General features: G+C 42.6%; 1 protein-coding gene across 1 annotated transcript; it reads left to right on the forward strand.

Moving 5' to 3' along the window:
- The first annotated feature begins 1707 nt into the window (after positions 1–1707).
- CRHBP (corticotropin releasing hormone binding protein) lies at positions 1708–21446 on the forward strand. The gene is made up of 7 exons (XM_067568642.1): positions 1708–1835; positions 2291–2384; positions 2986–3143; positions 8610–8820; positions 11473–11621; positions 15172–15289; positions 19545–21446. Exons 1-7 carry the CDS (start codon positions 1755–1757, stop codon positions 19700–19702), a joined length of 969 nt encoding a protein of 322 aa, XP_067424743.1. The 5' UTR covers positions 1708–1754; the 3' UTR covers positions 19703–21446.
- The last annotated feature ends 271 nt before the right edge of the window (positions 21447–21717 follow it).

Here is a 21717-nt window from a genome sequence, read left to right on the forward strand (position 1 = left end):
GGCAACATTTCAGCTATAGCTTTGACTTGTTCTAGATTTGCCCTCATAAAACAGTTGTCTGTTACGCTCTCATCTTGGCCTATATATTTTTTTTTACATTTGTTTTATTCGGTTTGAAAAGTGAACATCTGATAATACAAACTGAATGATGCTAAATTCTGCTACAGGAGAATGAGTGAGAGCAGGGCCCTGGCTGATATATCTCCATCTCCAATCAGATGTAATGTTCCCAGGGACTCTTGCTGCTACACATTTACTTCTCTAGTTTCCTTCTCTATGATAGCATGACCAGGGGCTTAGAGTTGTAATTTTCATAGGAGCCCGAGGCAATGGGATTTGGTGTTTTACTCTCTTAGGTGCCTTTGAAAAATCTCAGCCTAGAACTGCAGTATTTAAACATTTCAGAGCAGATTAATCGAAGACAAACCCACTATTTCATCTCTGGGTCGGCCACCAATTAACTACTCTGTTCACAAGACCAGTTTTAATAACTTTAAACAAAACTTGATGTCAGTGTTTAAAAGTTGTATGTGAACTGAATGCATGAGACATTTTACACACTGAGAAACAAGCCATTTTTGGAAAGGCCAAAAGATGGGGAGATAATTTCTCAGTTTATATTTCATTATGAAGATTTTTGATGCAACACAAAACCATAAATTAAAATACAGAGGCTAAGGGGAAACAGGTTACATGAAAGTAAACTCTAAAATAGGAATTGTGTGACACTTTCATTGACAGGATTCTAGTGATTAGTAAAGGACTCTAAACTATTGTCTCTGATGACATAAATCCCTTCAAATGGGCAACTCGTAATGACTGAGCTGCTGGGGAAATGCTGCTGCTTTCTGGGACTTGCTCTGCCCTCTCCCTCCTGCTCTTACCTCCACAGAGCCTTTGTGTCTGGGGGAAATTATATAGAACCTGTTGCAAATGGGAGCTGCTCCCAACCAAGACAGGCAGGGAAGAGAAGGCAGAGGTCCCTGACTGGATCTTCCACCCTGCTACTCTAGTAGCTGCTGGGTAGACCTTGTTCTACCCAGTATGCACCTGTTCTAGGAGAGGAGATCCCATTTGCCTACCTCCTGCACAAGGGTGTTGTGAGGGATAATTAATTAATGTTCATATAACACCATCTAAAGCACCTCAGTGTCTAGCAAACAATTGGTACGAGCCCTTTTAGGCACTGATAGCATTGCAGACACCCATGCTGTCAGAGGGTCCAGTTAACATAGTGTCTGAACAGGTTCTGGGCCAGTGTGAGATGCTGCTGATGCTGCTGTCACCATTCCTGGATGAGTCAAACTTCCTGGAGGTGCTGTGAAATTCCATGTAAGGGGAGAGGGATGCAGGGAGGCTCTTTATTTCCTGCTTTGCCTTTGGACAGACGGGGCTAATTCTAACTGTGGCAGTCCCATGTTTAGCAGGAGCAGAGGGACAGTACGCTTCTCCCTGTCGCTGATTAACTATGCCAGACAGGTAAGTAGAAAAGACAGCTGCCAATGAGAAGAGCTAGACGGGCTTGGAAATTTGTGGCTGTGATTTGGACCCTCGTCATACCGACGTACTTTGTCACTGAGATAGTTATTCAGTTACCATGGGTTACCCTATCAGTACAGGGACCAAGTGCCTCCCCTTCCAACGGCTCTATAAAAAGGGTCTGTCAAAGAAACCCCACAGGCTGCTGCCTATCAGCACAGACAAGAAAGAAAAGTTAGTGTGCCAGAGGGAGGGACCAGAGAGGAAGTGCCAGCATGGCTTCTGCTTTCAGACTTCAGTGCCACTGCATCCTGATCTTCTTGGCAGCACTCAAGGGGGAAACCAGATACCTGGAGGTGAGCAATGCGACTGACACTTATCACAACTCATCACACCTTCTCCTGCCTTCTTCCAACGCGCAGTTCCAGGTTTAGGGCGTCCTGTCTGTCTCCTCCTTCCCCTCCCAAATCCGCTGGAGCAGACTAGAGGGGAACACTAAAGGCAGTGGGTCCTCTCCCCCATTTAGTGGCCCTTTTCTTAGCCTGTTAAGGGATTAAGAGACTCACCGTGCTCTGTGCATCGGGATTGATCTCCCTCTCGCCAGCTCTGGTCCCCTCTCAAGCTGATTGCTTTAGACGGTGCCAGGCAGGAAGTTTCAGATGAAGCTTTCTCGGTGCCGGACCATTCCTGCGGAAGGGATTCCGTCCGTTGACATCTATTTTGGGGAGGTGCAGGGCGAGGGACGGCTGCTATGATGAGACCATTTCACCTTGGCCCAGGCTCTTCCTGCCCATGTGTTTGCTTTGCCCAGGTGAAGGATGCGGGTGAGGACGACCCCATTCTGCTCCTCAGTGCAGACCTGAAGCGGGAATTGTCCGACAGGCAGCTCTACCATCGGGCGCTCAGTGAGTTTCTTCGCGTCTCTGCTAAGGGGGGAGTCCTGGAGAGAGCTCAGAGCTGGGGCTCTGACCTGGGGGACCCTTGGGCAGGGGGCTGCAGGTGAGTTTCTTGGCGGGGCGGGGCAGATCAGGGCGGAGAGCTCAGACACGTGTGATCTGGGCTGAAGGAGCTCGGCAGGACGCTGCTGAGGACGAAGGATCCAGGCTTTGAGCTCGGAACTGGGGGGAGGGTCCTGGGTGAAGGGAGTGGGAGATGGGCCGGTCAGCTGGACCCCAGGCTCGGAGGTCCAAGCCCCTCACGCTTGTAGGCTGCGGGCCTCGGTGGGGGAAGGTATTGAGAGCTCTCGGGCGAGTTGAGATTAAAGGCGATCGGCGGGGGAATTGAACAGGCGATTGTCCACTGGTCCCCTTTTACACACACACACCAGCCGCATCTTCTCAATGCCCAGCCGAGCAGCCGAGCAGCCTCCGAGTTCCCGCAGCGTTCTCCCCGTGGGAGGAGGAGGGAGACGGGATCGGTGCTTACTGCGCTCGGCTCAGAGGGAGCCGGCCCGCGGCTCTGTCTCCCGGCAGGGCGCGGCGCTGAGCTGTGGCTCTGTCTCTCCAGGATGCATCGACATGCTGAGCGTAGAAGGGCAGTTCACCTTCACCGCCGAGCAGCCCCAGCTGCACTGTGCCACCTTTTTCATAGGCGAGCCGGAGGAGCTCATCACAATAGACTATGACTTCGTCAATATTGACTGCCAAGGGGGAGATATCTTGAAGGTAAGAGGCTGGCACCTCCCGAGGAGACTTTTATCCTCCTTCTCCTAGCCAGAGCGTTGCATCTGCGCGGGTTGGCGGACGGAGCAGAGCGCATACCCCGCAATGTGTGTGTGTACGGGTATGTTTGGGGTTCCAGAAGTAACTGTCATTGGGACTTGTGCTCCTAAACCCCGTAGGCGTTTCTGAAACTCTCCCCTGATGCGGGGTCAGTGCCTTCTCCACTGCAGTGCAAGAGTTTCAGAACTTCCCCATAGACTTTGTCTCCAATCCAACAGCGCGCCCCTGGCTATTTCTCCCCCCTGCTTTCATGTGTTACGTTTACGAGAAGCCGGGTCAAGGCAGGGCACCTCTCTTAGCCTCATTAGCGTTGCTTTGTTGTTGCCTTTGTAAGGCGATGAATCACAGGAACGCTGTTGATACCAGTGTAGGGCTCGGAAGGGCTGTTACCGCTAGAGGATTGCCACAGCGCAGTCAATTAGCATTAGTTTACTGACGAGTGGCTTGTTGCTTTCTTTCTCTTCACTGGATCCAAGGAGCGTTTCATGGCGTTCTCTTTAACCGGGATGAACTCCATGACTCACGGTCAGTTGTGTTCCAGAACTAAGAAAACGTCACTGGAAAACCCTGACTTCAGTGGCTACAGTAGGGAGAAACTTCCACCAAGATTTTAATTCAGTTAATGAGACCAGAGGGAGGCTTCAAAGTGCCTGTGTCATAGAAAAATAAGTTGGAAGGGGCCTCAGGAGATCATCTAGTTCAACCCCCTGCTCAAAGCAGGACCAACCCCAGCTAAATCATCCCAGCCAGGGCTTTGTCAAGCCGCACCTTAAAAACCTCTAAGGATGGAGATTCCACCACCTCCCTAGGTAACCCATTCCAGTGCTTCACCACCCTCCTAGTGAAAAACGTTTTCCTAATATCCAACCTAGACCTCCCCCACTGCAACGTGAAAACATTGCTCCTTGTTCTGTCATCTACTACCACTGAGAACAGCCTAGCTCCAGCCTCCCTGGAACCCCCTTTCAGGTAGATGAAGGCTGCTGTCAAATCCCCCTCTCATTCTTCTCATCTGCAGGCTAACCAAGCCTATCCTCATAAGTCATGTGCTCCAGCCCCCTAATCATTGTCCACTGTAACCCTCAGGTCCTATTCTGCAGAACTGCTGTCTAGCCAGTCCGTCCCCAGTCTGTAGCAGTGCATGGGATTCTTCCAACCTAAGTGCTGGACTCTGCACTTGTCCTTGTTGAACCTCATCAGTGTCATGACCTCATCGTGCCCCCTAATCTTAACATCGGAGGTGGCTATACATGTGTGGGGTCTGTGGATGAGGCAGGGGAATAAGAGGAGGAGGTGTAGAATGAACATAGTCACTTTTGACTTCCCCATGAAAATACAGCTCCATACTGTATTTCTCTTTTGTAGTCTCTGCCTTGCCACAGCTGCCACATTGCTAGTGAGTGATACTGGGGGGCTGAAGAAGTGATACTGGGGAGGCTGGTTCTGGCCTCCTATGGATCCATGACATTTGGGACTGGATCTTTTCTGCAGGTCAAAAAAATTAAGACAGAACTTCACAAGAGGACTGTGAATTTTCCTTCCCTCCAGGGGGGAGCCACTTGATAAAGATTTGCAGCTCTAGAAGATCTGGGGCCTGATCCTGCAGCTTTAGGTAAGAAGTCCTTACCATATAAACATAAGGATTCCTCACCTAAACGTTTGCAGGATCTGGAGTCAAGGAGTGCTCCACGAAAACAACTGATTGCTGAGTAAAAACAATGAGAAGGCAAGTGAATCAGTGCTCAAAGAGTAATTGTTCATTTAAGCTAATTGTAGTGCAGGTACTTAATTTGTTCTGGCAATGACGTGTTTACTGTAATGTTCTTTAGTGATCAGTACAATCCCCAGGGTGAGATGCAAAGGAAATGTTATAGCCAACTTGGTTCCAGGGAGAGAGAAAGAGAGACAAAGTGGATGAGGTGATATTTTTTAGTGGACCAACTTCTGTTGGTGAAAGTGCAAGCTTTGGAGCTTTGTAGAGCTCTTCTTCAGGTCTGGGGAAGGTAACCAGATTGTCTAAGATAAATATAAATCAGTCCAATAGAATATATTACCTCACCTATCATGTCTCCCTCATTAAAAGGAAAGACATGGAAGAAAAAGGTCTGACCCAGCACAAGCAGTAATACTGGCAGGAATTCTTCACTGAAGATTTATCATGCTGATTTTTCATGCTGAAGTGCCAGGGCTCAGGAATGACTTCTAGCCAATTAAAAACAAGTATTAAAACATTCCAAGTGGAAAAAGGCAGAGGCGTCAAAATAATTAATAATTAGAGGTTGAGCTGGTGACATATGTTTGGTGTTGATTCCAGATGAGGTGAGTCAAAAGCTTGGCTTAGTAATAATGGAACAGTAATAATAATGGAAGAATAATAATAAAAAAACCTGATGGTTTTAAACCATTGGATTCTCACTCCATCTTCCCTTCATTAAATACAACCAACATTACATCCTGGGAAAAGTATAACCTAAACATAAAATACATACATTCATCTTCTATTCATTGACTGAAACATCACCAGTTACTTTTAATCATAGAGAATATGGAAACACAGACCCTTTTAATTTCATTGGCAGTTTTGGATTAAACACCTGGTGTCAAAAATGCAACAAATCCCCCCACTAGTGGAAGCTGTTTAGTTTTGCTGGGTTGGGATATAATGCAAGATCCACTTACTGCAATTACCAGTAAGATTATAGCTAAAATAAACATTATTTTTGGTACCTATGGTATGACCAGCCCTGAGCAAGACAAAGAAGATAATGAGAATAAGAGCCACACAGGTGGCAAATTGAGATGAGTGTTACTCATTGGCCAAGGATTGCTCATACGGCTATCATGTTATTTTTGTTATCCCATAGTGCCATCCACTTGTTTCTTTCACCTACCTGGAATGTTAGATTGCAAATGCTTTGGGTAAGGGATTATCTGCTACTCTGTCTGCGCAGTGCCTAGCACAATGGGAGCTTGTTCTGGTTGACACCTCTGGGGCTAACATAAAAAGAACACATGATACATGCCCTTGATGTCTAAATAGGAACGTACCATCTAAGGACATCATCCTGAAAACCTTTATTCATGGACACAGCCATTTACTGATGTGATGCTACGTGCAAGTAGAGTTTGCAGGATAGGAATCTATATAATCTTAAAATGTACTTAATTATTCTCTGACCTAGACTACAGCTGCATTTCTGCACCTTTGATGTGGGACCAATACCTACCCACACAAGAAACTTTGTTAAATTGCTGTTAAGGCTGCACAAGTGCATTTCCTCTCAGCACATCCACCAAAAATCAAGGTGATCACCAGGTAAAGCAGCATTAGAATCCCAACCAAACTTAGGCTGACCAGACAGCAAGTGTGAAAAATTGGGACAGGGGTTGGGGGGTAATAGGCATCTATATAAGAAAAAGCCCCGAATATCAGGACTGTCCCTATAAAATCGGAGCATCTGGTCACTTAAACTCCATTCATGGACCTTACTGCTGGAAGATCAGAGTGCTCAGATGCATTCACAGACTCCTCGCTTCCATGAGCACGCTTTCACCTCCAACACACAACCACCCACAACACAACACAACACACACACACAGTTCCTCAGACTCTTACTCAAACTTTTCAGGCTTGTTGGACTGAAACGCTGGCTTTCAAACCTTCTCAAGTACTTGGAAGGCTGTTTGGGGTGAGGGGAAGGATAAGTGAGATGGATTCAGCAAGGGTGTGGGTTTGACAAGGGCCATAGCTACAGAACCAGAGAACTAGACATGGTAGCTTAATTTGTAATGAAAGAGGTGATGGGGCTCAAGCAATGCTTTAATTTGAAAGGTGTTATGACTTGGAATGTGCGGCTGTATTATTGTCATTACCACCCTTCGGGGCACTTCGGGGGGGCTGTGGTGGCACTCCAGGGGTGGGGGCAGAAGGAGGTCAGAGGCACTCCAGGAAAGGGGTGCCAGTGGGTGGGGGCACTCTGAGAGGGAAGGTTAAGGGGGGGTTGGAAGGCACTCTGGGAGGAGGGATGATGGGAGGGTGAGGTACATCCAGGGCAGGGCTCACTGCTGCGCAGGTCCCGGCCACACTCACCATTATGGTGGCAACGATGGACAGCAGTGCGTCGCTATAGGCCAGGAGCTGATGTGAGGCCTGGGTGCTGCTGCCCAGCTCCCTGTTGGGGGCCAAGGGCCACCTTCCCCTCCATCTGGGGCTGTGGCGTGGACATGTGGGCACTGGATGGAGCCGTGTCCTCCCGCTGCCAGGAGAAGGTGGGACTGGGGAAGAGCAACACAAACCCAGCCCCTGGCAGTGGCGCAGCCACCTCCTGCCTCCCACGGGCCAGGCCTGCCCCTGCCCTGAGGGGTCACTGCCCAGAGATCAGTGGCAGAGAGTGGGCAAAGGGGGGGGGGTGTCAGACCAGGCATTGCAGGATCTCTGGGGATGTCTGAGGGATGTGTGTGTATGTGGGGGGGAGGGAAGGTCAGCATGGGCATAGCTGGAAACCACCATGGTATGCTGCTGGCAGCGGTGCTGCCTTCAGAGCCGGGCAGCTGGAGAGCGGTGGCTGCTGGCCGGGTGTGTCCAGCTCTGAAGACAGCATGCAGCGGTGCAGAGGCTATGAACTGCCAATCCTAGAGGTTCTGAGGCTCACGCCCGGCACAAATTAAGCCCTGGTAGCAGGGCTTAGGAAGCAGAGAGGCAGGATGCACAGAGGGTAGGAAGCAGCATCAGGCAAGGCAGCAGAGTCAGGGAGGAAGCCTCAAAGAATGGATGTTGACCGTGAAGATGCATTGTTCTGTCAGCTGCCATCATGCAAAATATAGTGTTATCTTTCAGCATCTTTTAACACTGTTCCCCAATATGATCTCATATTTCCAGGAGCATAAAGCATTGTGGGAAATATCAAGTCCATAAGCATTGCCATTGTCAAGGCAGAGGAGTCTGAAAAAACACAAGAGCCTCTGTAAAAATGTCAGGAAGCGACTGATTTTTAATTCCTGTAGTTTTTAAACACTGGCCAGGGAAGGAGCTGGGAGGGGATGGGGTGGGAGGGGGTTGGAGTCTACCAAGGATTTGTTAAATGCAAGTTTGTATTCCTTTTTGAAGTGGAATCTTTGTGGGAAGGATCAGTTTAAAGTTTCATGTTTAAGGGATTAATGATTGCATATTCAAAACTATCTAGGGGATTTAGGAGCTCATTGAAAATAAATGTGTCCTGTGTTCCTAATTCCCTTATGTGCTTTTGAAAATCTCACTCAGACTCCACTTTCAGAGGAAAGCACAATACAATCTTTAACCGTGGAGTCACTTTTACATCTTTTACACTCTGTAATCCTGTACACTTCTGGAGACTGCTGACAGAATGCTGACAAACCAGAACTGTTCTTTGAATCATTGAACCCCTGTAGGTGTTTGATGGCTGGATACTCAAAGGTGAGAAGTTTCCTAGTTCTTTGGATCATCCTCTCCCTACTTCAGAAAGATACATAGATTTTTGTGAAAGTGGCAACATCCGAAGGAGCATCAGATCATCCCAGAATGTGGCAATGATCTTCTTCAGGGTTCACGAACCTGGGAATGGATTTACATTTACAATAAAGAAAAATGCCAACCTCTTCCGTAAGTCTGATTTTCATATTGCCAGGGTTCCCCTTGGATTGTCAAAAGGGTTACATTTGAATCAGGAACCAAACTGAAACTATGATTACAAAGCAATACAGTTGAAAAGAAGCTGGTAAACTTAAAACCGCTGTTAATTCCATCTCTGAAATCATTTAAAAGTCTTCAGTAAAGTGATAGATTTAAAAAAACCAGATTCCCAACTGGTGTAAATGGACATCACTTCAGTAACTTCAATGGGGCTATGACAATTTATACCAGCAGACGATCTGGTTCAGAAATTATTGATATAGGCTAAGCTTGTGTCTCAAGTTAAGCAAGTCAGTGAAATATGAGAGATTTTTTAAGAATGCCTGCTATATTTAAGATCCAAGCAATTTTTATTTCAAAGAAGATATGTTCCAGTCTATAATGCTAATATGTCTACTAAGAGTAAATGATATTTACTTTAGAGACCTTAAATTAGCAAATACTAGATCTGGGTAGGCAATGAGAAAAAAAAATATTTTATTTGAAATATATGTCGATTTTTGTCAAATTATTCTGTGGCTATATTTTCAAATTATTTGTCCAGGTCTGTAAACTGACCAAATGAAAAAATATTTGACTTGTATAATTGACTCAAAACATAGCACAGAATTCAGCAAACAATTTATTTGACAAGTATTATTCGACCCAGTATATGTTTGATAAACATGCTAACTCAGAGTGAGATTCTGCCATCCTTACCCAAACTGAATATGCCCTCCTTTATATTACAGGCCCAAACCATCCTGTGCCATGGGAGGAGGCTCAGATGCTCTGTGAGAATCCCCCATGGAAAGGGTGGGGTTTAATCTCCTCCCTCCCCATATGAAAGGCTGTGGGGGCTGACCCCAAGTCTGAATGGTCTTTGGGAGGTTTGTGCTTCCAAATGGGCTCTGATACCTCCTCTGCAGTATGGTTCCTTTGGAACCTGCCCTTGGCTCTAGCTGCTCTGAGAAAATGTCAATACCACACCCCAGGACCAGGATGGGAGAGATCTGTGTCGCTCTGATCCCATTCACTCCTCTCTTCAGCCCACCCAGTCTCCTACTGCTCCTCAGGATGGATTCTGAGCCAGAGCGTGGGTCCCCCGGATCCAACAGGGCAGGAGGTGAGCTACACATAGAGGGTTTTGTGTGTGGATCTTGCTGTACTGTGGGCCATACATTAGAATGAAGTAACTCATCTTTAAAGGCAAAATATTCCTTGGAATGAAAATATAGGATCTGAAATACAGCAGGTGGGCCAAAACCAATCAATCGCTGCTCTTCGCCACTGAGACACAAGCCTCCTGGTAAGCTGACATCAATAATGTCTGAATCCATAAATTTAATGAAGATTTTAAAATAAAATCAGTATTCATCCTCTCTGCTTTCAATGGGATCCCTTTCAGTGTACATGGGTTATTTGTGAATGTTTTAGTAGATATGTAATGTAAGCTAGGAGACTTCATGTAGTATTTAGCTTATTATTCAATACTGACCGAAGAGCTAGGTCTTGATCTTGCACTGAGAAACCCCTGCTCCCATGCAGAGCCCCACTGGAGTCAATTGGACTCCATGAAGATACAAGAGTCAAGTCAGGCAGAGTCAGCTGCAGGATTGGGTCTAAGGCTACATCTGCACTGCAGTCAGGGGAAAGATTTGCAGCTCATGCACACATATCTGCACTACCTTTAATCTAGCTAGCTTGCAAAAAATAGCAGTGAGGATGCAGTGGGGCAAACTTCAGTGTGGGCTAGCAATTCAAGCAGGTACCTGGGGGGGGGCAGGTGGGCTTGTATGTCCCATAAGTGTATCTAAGCACTGGTCTACACTATAAACGTATATTGGTATAACTACATCGCTCAGGGGTGTGGAAAATCCACACCCTGAGCAACATAGTTATACTGATCTAATCTCCGGCACTATGTCATCAGAATGGCTTCTCCTGTAGCTATAGCTACTGCCTGTCTGGGAGATGGAGTACTGATGCCGACGGGAGAGGTAGCTTCTTCACTAAGCACTACTGTGTTGTTAAGTGTAGACAAGCCCTAAATCACAAGCCCGTGCCTCCATATCCTCACTGCAATTCTTAGCAGACTAGCTAGATTAAAGGTAGTAGGGCTACATCTACAAAACCTTCGGGTTACCCCCTCAGCTGTAGTGTAGATGTAGTCTAAAATACTCAATTAAAAGGAGCTCGGTTAAGTTCTTTACCATGTGATATTACCTTCTGAGTGACATGCTGACAATTGCAGGAGAACAATGCCATGTACTAGCTAAAGGAAACGCTGAGTGAATCTTTTTTCAGCATTCTATTTATGATAAACAATGATAAAATGAGTTGTTCTTTGCTAGCATTCATTATTTGGGAACATGGGATACACTGAAGAGTGCAGGCTGGCCTGTTTTTGGAGTGTAATGATGAACCATGCAGTTCAGATTCTATTCATGGTAAACCACCAGAATAACTGCGAAAGTCAGCAGAGGTCCTCCTATAGGGCAGATTCTGGCCCTGTGAGTTTGGCCTGTGAGCTGCAATTACATCAAGAATGTCTAGAACACAGTTGGATGTATATATCTTTGCTGTATGCAGATTGTGCCTATTGTCCAAATAATTACACTGTATCTTTTTCTTGTGCTAAAGCTTGCAATGTCATCTCTCAGACCCCTGCTGGAAGGTTTACCATGGTAATTCCTCATCAGCACAGAAACTGTAGCTTTTCCATAATCTATCCAGTGGTGATAAAAATATCTGACCTTATATTGGGACGTTTAAATAGCCTCCATTTAAAGGTGAGTTGTTTGTTTGTGTCTTAGTAAGTTACAGTCTTTAGAGGTAGTGTAGTATAGATAATGAATGGGGTCATGCAGAGTGTCACTTGTATATTTACTATTATTAATATTTTGAGTGCCCTTATACGTGGTAGGCATCTCACAAGAAACAAATGGCTTCTGCCCGAAAGAGCATGCAGTCTACATTTGACACAAGTAGCGAGGTCCTAAAGAGACAAAAGGATAACGCATATTGTATAGTTGTGTGTGTGTTTAATATGACAGACATTAATAATAGGAATTTATTTACAATGAACCTAGTCCCATGAGGTGCTGGGAATCCTTTGCCCCCTCTTATTTCAGTAGGAGCAGAGAGGATTTATTAACTTGCAGAATTGGACCCGGGGTGGTTTGAAATCTATTGAAAAGGTATGAAATTAATACCTTGAGATGAGCCGGGGAAACTCTGCTAGCTGGATTCCTCTGAAGATCATAGTAGCCCATTTGGACCACAACAGGTCTTCCCAAGAAGACCCATTTATCATTCAAGATATTGTTTTACAAGCTTATTAGTATGGCAGGGGGAGGCCCAGAGCAAGCAAAAAGCCCCTTCAAATCTACAGAGAAAAGCAGATTCCTGTACACCTCAGCCACGGAGGAGCTGAAGAGGACTACACACAGAACCTAACAGTGAGCAGCTGTTAGTTCTAAAGGGTTCCAAGAAAAGGAGGAATGCCCAGTGTGGTAAAGAACATTTCCTCCCATAACATGGAGACTGGGGGGAGGAATGGGGCAGATTCCTTTGGCAGCGGGTGTGTCTCCTGTCTTGGCTCCTTTGCAGAACTACCAGCTAATAATCTTCAGGTTGTGCAACTGCTTTAAACTCTTCCATCACAGAGCTGGGGAGGAACCTGCTTGCCTCTCCATGGATTTAGGGGGGGCTCTTTGCTTCTCTGGACCCTAAACAAGATTTGGCCCTAAACAACGTATGGGAAAGAACAGCAAATGATTAAAGTTAAGGTATTGAATTTTCATGCAGCAGGCATCTCACAGCAGGTAACAGCATTGTTCAGGCTGAGAAGTTTGAAGTATAATTTGTAATCACTTCATAAATTCTGTGGCACACTCATCATATGTTGATTGGTACCATTGACATTTTTGTTTGTGGCTCAGAGATTGTTTAAGTAAAAAAAAAAAAAAAAGTCTGGGTGACTCAGTAAATCTTAAATCTCTGAGGACCCAGCACAACCCAGTACTCACATATCACCTTGCCTTACTGGCCATCCTTGCATGGATTTACATAGACGTCTCTCACCAAGGAGAGGGAGTGTTCACCATAACCTAGTTCTTAGGTTACTGCCAGGGCAAAAAACAATCCCTAATAAATGTAGGTCTCCTAAGTGAAAAAATAGAATTTGCCCATTATAAACTAGCTGAAAATGTCTGTGGGTCCAATCCTACCAACAGATCCATATCTCTGTTGTCACACAAGGGTTCCCATTTGTCTCACTGAAGTCTCTGGGCCTGCAATCACATTAATGGTGGTGGAAGTTGGCTAGAAATGTAACTTGCACCAATTTAGCATGTGTTGGGTGTGCAAAATGAGTGTGACTTAAACATTAACAGGCAGACAGGAGGTTGTAACAGGAAAAGTAATAGGGGAAACTAATTGAGCACAGCCCTTGCCATGAGCTGAAGCAGCAGAATGGGAGTTGGTGTATGGTAATGCTGGCCACACAGAATAAAATCTTTGTGGATTTCCGAGACAATGAGGCTGCAGAAAGAGACACTCCCCAGCTCCCTCAGTCCAAACTGAGGGGCTTCCACAGGATTGCAGGGAGGGGCTTCTTGAGTTGGCTCCAAAATCCTTCCTCACCCCACTCCAATGCATTTTAGGTCAGCTAAGTGGGGTTTCTGTTCCTTTCACAATGCTCCCTACAGGGGAAAAATGGGGGTGGGGGGAATATTGTAGTCTCCTGATAGTTTCATTATAAATTAACTTAATGAACAGCATAGCCCAGTTACATGCAAGTTGTCATGCTGACAACTATCTAGAAATGTAATGGGATGGTGAAACAGAGTGGGGCATTATCCTAATGTTAGGGCAAGGCAGGGAAATGTAAAAAATCCTTCTGCCAAAATTATACTTGAACAAATGTATTTTTCAAGACAAAATATTTTCAGTTTTAAGCTTTGAGAATCAGGTGAATAATGTTATTTTAGCTATGGAATCGTGATCCTCTGTGAACTGATAATGGATCAGTGTTGTGATCTAGCACATTCTTCTGAAATCAAACACTAAAGACAGATGAAACAGGCAAAACACCAGGCAGCCCTGACTTTCTGTGTATTGAACATGCATTGAAGACAGTGGGAGTTTTGTGTAAAGACTAGTGAACAGGACAGGGCCACAAATTGGCAGCTGGACTTCATAATCAGTGCCACATTAATCTCCCTTGAGTAGTTTGGCATCACAGGTATGTCTACATTGCCACAGAAGATGTGATTGCATCTCAGGGGGCCATATCTATGCTAGCTTTAATTTAGCCAGCACAGCTTAAAAACAGGAGTGAAGATGCAGCGGCATGGACTCCACTGTGGGCTGCACAGGCCCCGGCCTGCATGGTCTCCCTGGGGATGTACTTTCTTAATACACACTGAAGCCTTTGCCACTGCAGGTTCACTGCTATTTTTAGTCTTTATAGAGTCTCTTTTCAGATAGGATGAATTTAGATTCTATTTTAATTACTTTATATTTGCTATTGTCTATTGACACTAATCAGCAATATCAAAACATTGGAACATGCATCTGTTTACCCCTGAATTCAGTTATTCACTTCGAAAAGTATTTGTTTTCAACACAACAATTAATCTCATAAATTGGGTGAAATTTTTGGCTAAAACTTTTTTTGGTGAAAAATACAGATGCGGTGATACCAAAACATTTTGCAAATTCCTGTTATTTCATCCAATTTTTCATCTAGAAAACCCCCCACAAAATTCCAATAATGTCAAAATGAAACATGTTGATTTTTTTTATTCAAAATGACTTTACATTTTGTCATTTCCTTCAACTTGCTTTTAAAAAGTATGTGCATATGTATATATTTCAAAACTGAAATGAAACATTTTGTTTTGAACATTTCATTTGACCCCAAACGATTATTTTGACTTTTCAATTTGCCAAAAAATTTTTAAAAAATTGTTTTCAGGATCTACTTGGAACATCTTTGTTTTTTTTATTTGTCAGAATTGCTAGTGAACCAAAAATCAATTATTTGCACAAACTGTGTGTGTGTGTGTGGTATTGATAGTTAGGATTATATTAGCAGCAAAAATTCATTTCAATACATTTGAATTTTGACTAACTTTGCAAAGGTCATGTATTTCAATACCAAAGCTATAATATCCGACTGTATTAGATATGGTTGTTTGCATATATTGTATTCATCTTACTAGAACCAACAAGATCCGAAACCTTAATTGTTATTTGTAAAATCCATCTACAGTTAGATGACTGTTTAATTTATTAAGTATATTCAAAATGTATCTTTCATCTCTGTCTTTATAGAAACCATCAATAGGCTGCGCAGGAGTGGGAGATTTTGTGGAGCTGTTGGGAGGAACTGGATTAGACCCCTCCAAGATGTTCCCTCTAGCTGATCTGTGCCAATCCTTTCATGGTTCTGGTGAGATCTTCTTCTGTTTAAATTTTTGCATGATGAAATAATTCATTAGCAGGAAAGTGCAGCAGGAATCTGATTTCCTCGTAGGTTTGGGTACTTCACATGTAGCAGAAGCTGAGAATCAAGCTGTTCAGAGTGTAGCTAGTGTGTTTAATGCAGGAAACCTAAAGACCCCTAACTGGAGAACCTAAGAATGCACTAGAGACCACAGCAGGGTTAAGCTTTAACTTTTTTAAAAGAACACATGCATATTATAGATATGTCAATAGTCAATAAGAACTCCTGTAGAAGGACGTTCCTAGCAACCCATGATAAGGTCAAAACAGGGTGGGTAAGTTCTGAATGGAAAGGGAAGAGTACTTGATATGTTACATAAAGTCTGAAGTACAGCCATGCAAGTAAGCAATTTTTTGGTGACTGAATTGAAAAATTGAAAAAAAAAATCTATATCTATATAGATAAAGATATATAATTTCAGGTTGACCCAAAAGACAAATATTTAAAATAGTTTGGCAAACCAAAAAAGTTAAAAAATATATTAATTTCAGGTCAAGCAAAATATTTTGTTGAACTCAAAATGTATTTTTTTTAACCTTTTTGTTATAAAATTGAAATGTTTTTTGTTTGTTCAGATCAAAACAATTTGGCGAATTCAATATAAATTAGCACAATGTTTCATTGAACCCGAATCTACATTTTTTGACGAAAAAGAGTTCTGTCCAAAAAACTTCAACCAGCTCTAGTTCCAAGAGCATCCTCTTCCTTTGGAAAGGCAAAAATGTACTGCTTACATCATTTCCTCCAACATGTGGGACCTTAGAGAAGCTGTAAATCAGTGTACCTCAAATTTTTCAGGCTGATGACCTGTTGTTATTCAAAGGAAAAGGTTTTCACAGCCTCCTTACATGTACTATAAAAGTAAGAGTAAAATGTATGAGGGATAATAATAAGCCTACGTAATAAATTTTTGTGGGTGTGTGTTTTAAGAGGTTGACAGAGAATACTTGATCGTGAAGAGTAAGGGTGTATGGGGGGCAATGAGATTTTCTTTGCTTTGGATTCTAATTCAGTAGCTCGTGACACCTTCTCCTCCTACCCCCAATTGTCTTTCATGTTCCATCTTTGGGGTCACGATCCACTATTTGAGAAAAACTACTCTACACCAGAGCAAACAGAATTAAAAGTCTCAGACAAAAAAAAAATGTTACTGAGCCTACACAGAGTGTTCCTATGAGGTAATATTGTTTCCAAGGCAGCACTTGAATACAATGTGAAACAGTGCTCCAGTTAATGACAGACAGGGAAATCACACAATGCTATATTGTCGGTATGAATCTGAGGGGTTGGGAGGTGAGTTGGCTCAGGCACCCTCCAAATAAAAAGGCCACTTTGAGTTCTTGAAATGATTTACAAAGTTTAGTGCCAGATTCCGCCTCGGGCAGCTCATCACAGAGGAGGGTTTAGTGACAGGCTCAGTCAGCTCTGACAAGGTTTAGGGCCTTATGCATGGAAAACAAAGGTAGATGGAGAGATATAGCGGAATAATGGGGGAACTATGAAAAATACAGGGCTCAGTACTGCAGGACCTCAATACTGAGAAGTTCCATTGACTTCAGTGAGAACTCTGTGTATGCACAGAGGACTTACAGGATGAAGACCAGGGACTGGGAAAAAGAGAAGGGGAGAAGGGATTGATTTGGGAAGGGGAGAGAAGCAGAGGTAATAAAAAGAGAGGGGGAGAAGGTACAGTAGAACACAGTGGAAATGGAGGAAAAAAAGAAGGGGAACAAGTGTAGAAAAAGTGTGAGGAAGGAAGAGATGAGGACAGGTGAGAGAATGGGAAAAGCAATGACGAACAACATAACTCCTATAGAACTGACTTTTAGCATGCTAGATTAGTTTCAGCATAATGTGCTGCCACAAATCTTTAGGAACAATCTTCATATTTTATTGCTCAGGTTCATCCTAGAAGGGACATGCTTGGGCTCTGAAAAAGGGATAGGACAAAGATATATATTTCAAAGGTGAAGTATTGAGGAAGACATGAGGGATACATCTGCACTGCCTTTTGATTGGAGGGAAGGTTAATAGTAAGGAGAATGTCATATTCTCTCATTGGTAATGCAACGTGGAAACACAGATCTCATGATATTTCTTAATCAATGGGGTGGAATAACCATATAAATAATCAGATATCCATAGAAATGCAGTGCTGGAAGTAACCTCAAGAGGTTATTTAGCCCATCCATCCCACACTGAGGCAGGACCAAATAAACCTAGATCATCCTTGACAGGTATTTGTCTAATCTGTTCTTTAAAACTTCCAATGATGAGGATTCCACAACCACTCTTGGTAACCTATTCCAGAGCATATCTACCCTTATAGTTAGAAAGTTTTTCCTAATTTCTAACCCAAATCTCCCTGGCTGCAGATTAAACTGATTATGGCTTGTCCTCCTACCTTCAGTGGATATGGAGAACACCATCCTCTTTATAACAGCCCTTAACATATTTGAAGACTGTTACCAGTTCTCCCCTCAGTCTTCTTTTCACAAGACTAAACATGGCCAGTTTTTAAAACCTTTTCTGTATAGGTCAGGTTTTCTAAATCTCTTATTATTGTTATTGCTTTCCTCTGGACTCTCTCCAATTTGCCCTCATCATTTTTAAAGCATGGTATCTAAAACCAGACTCAATATTCCAAATGAGGTTTCACTAGGGCTGAGTAGAGTGGGATAATTACATTCTGTATTTTGCATATGACACTCCTGTTAGTACACCCATCTTTTTCACAATGGCGTCTCATTGTTGCCTCATATTCAATGTTGATGCACTGTAACCCCCAGATCTTTTTCTCCGGTACTACTGCCTAGCCATTTATTCCCTGTTTGTATTTGTGCATTTGACTTTTCCTTCCCAAGTGCCATACTTTGCATTTGTCTTTATTGAATTTGATATTGTTGATTTCAGACCAATTCTCCAATTTACCAAGTCATTTTGAATTCTAATCTTGTTCTCCAAAGTGCTAGCAGCTCCACTCAGCTGCTGTCATCCACAAATTTTATAAGCATACTCTCCACTCCATTACCTAAGTCATTAATGAAAATATTGAATAGTACCAGACCCAAGACAGTTCCCTGCAGGACTCAGCTGGACACATCCTCACAGTTTGATAGAAAACCATTGATAACTACTCTCTGAGTACAGTTTTTCTACCAATTGTATACCCACTTCATAGTAATTTCATCTAGATGACATTTCCCTAGTTTGCTTATGAGAATGTCAGGTGGGATTGTGTCAAAAGCCTTACTAAAATCAAGATATATTATGTCTACTGCTTCCTCCCTATCCACTAGGCCAGTAACTCTGTCAAAGAAGGAATTTAGGTTGGTTTGGCATGATTTGTTCTTGACAAATCCATGCTGGCTATTCCTTATAACCCTATTATCCTTCAAGTGTTTACAAATGGATTAATAATTTGTTCCAGTGTCTTTCCAGGTATTGAATATAGGCTGATTGGTCCATAATTCCTTTTTTTAAAGATAAATTCATTTTCTCCCAATATGTGTCCCTGTCCCTTTACTTTGTTGTAATGAAAAGAGGCAGGATTGAAGGATGGGACATTAAGTAGACATCTGTTTCGATGCTTTCCCATTAGCTGTGTTATAATGCACACTGTACTCTGACCATGAGTTTTCCTATGGAGTGTCGTCTTAAGAAAACCCTGTCCCCAATTTGGGCATGCCTTACTAGAATTTAAACACACCTTTATTTTAGGAGGAATCTTCTTGGTGTTGCCATATGCAAATGCTCGTTCTTTCAATAGGAAATCTTTCACAAATGGCTTATTAATGACACCTCCAAGGTCAGGAATGGTTTCCTTTAATTATTATCAATGGCATTTAATGTTCGTATACATTTCAGGGTACAGACATAGAAAAGGGGCAGGTGGCAATAATATGTGGAATTAGTGTTATTAAATAGAATGACATTTGGTGAAATGGTTAAACCATTTAAAATTAATAATAAAAATGAAAATACAAAATTGTATTTTTAATTTTTTTAAACGTTTTGATTTGTATTCAGTGATGTCATCATTCTACAGTCAGCTGGATGAAAAGTTCATCATAGTGGGATAGTTACTGTATAAGAATGGATACTTTCATCTATATATTTAGGCATGTTATACTCTAAAAGTGATGCATTTGTATTTAATAATTCCTAACACAATGTAAAACTCTATCTTTTCATTGATTAGCTCAAATGAAGATTGGCTGTGACAATACTGTACTACGAATGGTGTCCAGCGGCAAGCATATTAATCGTGTGTCATTTGAGTATCATCAGCTTGACCAATATGAATTGGAAAACAGAAAGGAGAATAGCATTGAGGAGTTCTGCTTCTCTAATATTTGAGAAACCAGTCAAAGCAATTTCACACTGCTAGCAAAACTATGGTCTTGGCTGATAAATAATGTACTTTTCACTTTAACTAACTGGTATCATCAAACTTTCTACTGTATAAGCATCCTTATCTTTTTCATACTAATCAGCTGTTCCCATGATCAATCAGGAAAAAATGAGCTACTGTATTAATCTTTCTATTTATCGTGATACTTTTTTTTTTGCAAGATTTGGGTTTGTTTATTGTATCCAAAATTAACAAATAGAACAGAAGACCATGTTCCCAATATAATTATTATTTCAAAAGGACATAGGTGAAAATCCTCTGTGTAGCTAGTTTGAGCACACATGAACACTACAAATTAATATAAAATTAAATTAGCAACTTTATCTTTTTATATCAGATGCACACACAAAAAGAATAAATATAGTGGACTGCACATCAGTTTTATAATAGAAAATTCATTACTAGTATGTGCAAAGATTGCTTGTTCATTTATTACTATAAATGTACTATTATTTATTTCTAATTACTTGTTTTTAATAAAAAAATTTGTAGCATGAAAACTTTTCCTTACGTAAGTCCAAACATGAACAAATACATTCAAAGCGTTGGCAAAATTTGAAGTTGCATTTGTCTGGGAGCTGTTTAACTCTCTGGTTAACGTCATAGGTCTTGTGCAGTTTTGCTGGAAATGATATTCTTGGACATCTGTCACTGTAAAACTATGGATCATTAAAGTAACGTTATGGCCATAAATTAAGTTTGTACTGTTGCATACAAATAGGAAGAATCTTACAGTAAGCGCTGATTTAATAGTTACTTAAAAACCTTGAAACAGAAAAGATAGCAAAGTGGGCACCATGATGAAAGTGTGGGTGTAAGTAACTACAAATACAGGCATTTTTGTCCCTGGAACTTGACCAGTCCATAAGAGGGGATGCTGTGTTAGTACTCAAAGAAGTACAGCTTCCAGAAGAATTACAGTATGTTGAAATATCAGCATTACACAAATTATCCTACCACCTTAGAAAAATAAGGCTCCATCTTAAGGGTATCTCAGGAGCCCTTCTTGATTAATTCTTCATGTCTTTGAAATTACTGTTGCTAACCTTAAGCCTTGTTGACAGTATGACTGAGATTTTTAAAATTGGATCCCTAAAATTAGGCTCCTATCTCCGTATTTAGGCACCTAAACAAGTATTTTGATTTTCAGAGCTACCAACCACCCATCTGCTCCGAATTGAAATCAGCATCTCTGAAAATTGACACTTCTGTAGGAGCCTAACTTTAGGGACACTGTTTTGAACCTATAAGTTCTGTTGTGGGTCGAGCAAATCATAACTGAAACTGGTGGGTGCCCCTCACTTACAATAGCTGTAAGAAACAGGCTGCTTTATGAAATAACAGGAGTCTTCATCCTAAACACAGGTACATACAGCGCCTTAACCAAAAGCACATGTGCATCTGCCCAGGAATTAGAATTATGTGGGCAGAGCGTTTATCGCTGGGTACTGTTTTGTGGGAGCGTGTGTGTCTGTGTATGAGAAGACAGAAACAGCCAGAAAGCCAAGCTGACAGTAACAGAAGTGCTAATAATGTGGCCCTGAGAGTGAGCTTTTGGGGCACAGTGCTGGCTGGAAAGGCAGGCTTGGAATAGCAAGGAAAGAAACTTTCTCCTGCTGTTTGTTCCTACTGTGTTCAGGGAAACAGGATTTTGTGTATATTCTTTGTAAATAAACCAGATTGCATCAAAGAAAATACCTGTCTCTCTCATCAGTTTCTCCTTTTAGTGGAAACAACCTGCAGGGCCCTGGACTTTGGCTATCTGTGTGTGTCAAAAAGGGGTAACAGTACAATTATCTTTTTGGAACCAGATCATGACACACTGCTCAGAATCAGTTACCAAAACCACACCTGAGTTGTGTCCACACAGACCTTTCTTTCTCACAATGCAATCACGTTGTGTGTGTATGTGTGCGTGTGTGTGTGAGACTCATCAGGCTTCGTATCAGTATATCCCAGG

The sequence above is a fragment of the Emydura macquarii genome, unplaced genomic scaffold (assembly GCF_026122565.2).
Source record: "Emydura macquarii macquarii isolate MOO-44397 ecotype Brisbane River unplaced genomic scaffold, CSIRO-AGI_Emac_v2 contig_2897, whole genome shotgun sequence".
Taxonomy (NCBI): domain Eukaryota; kingdom Metazoa; phylum Chordata; order Testudines; family Chelidae; genus Emydura; species Emydura macquarii.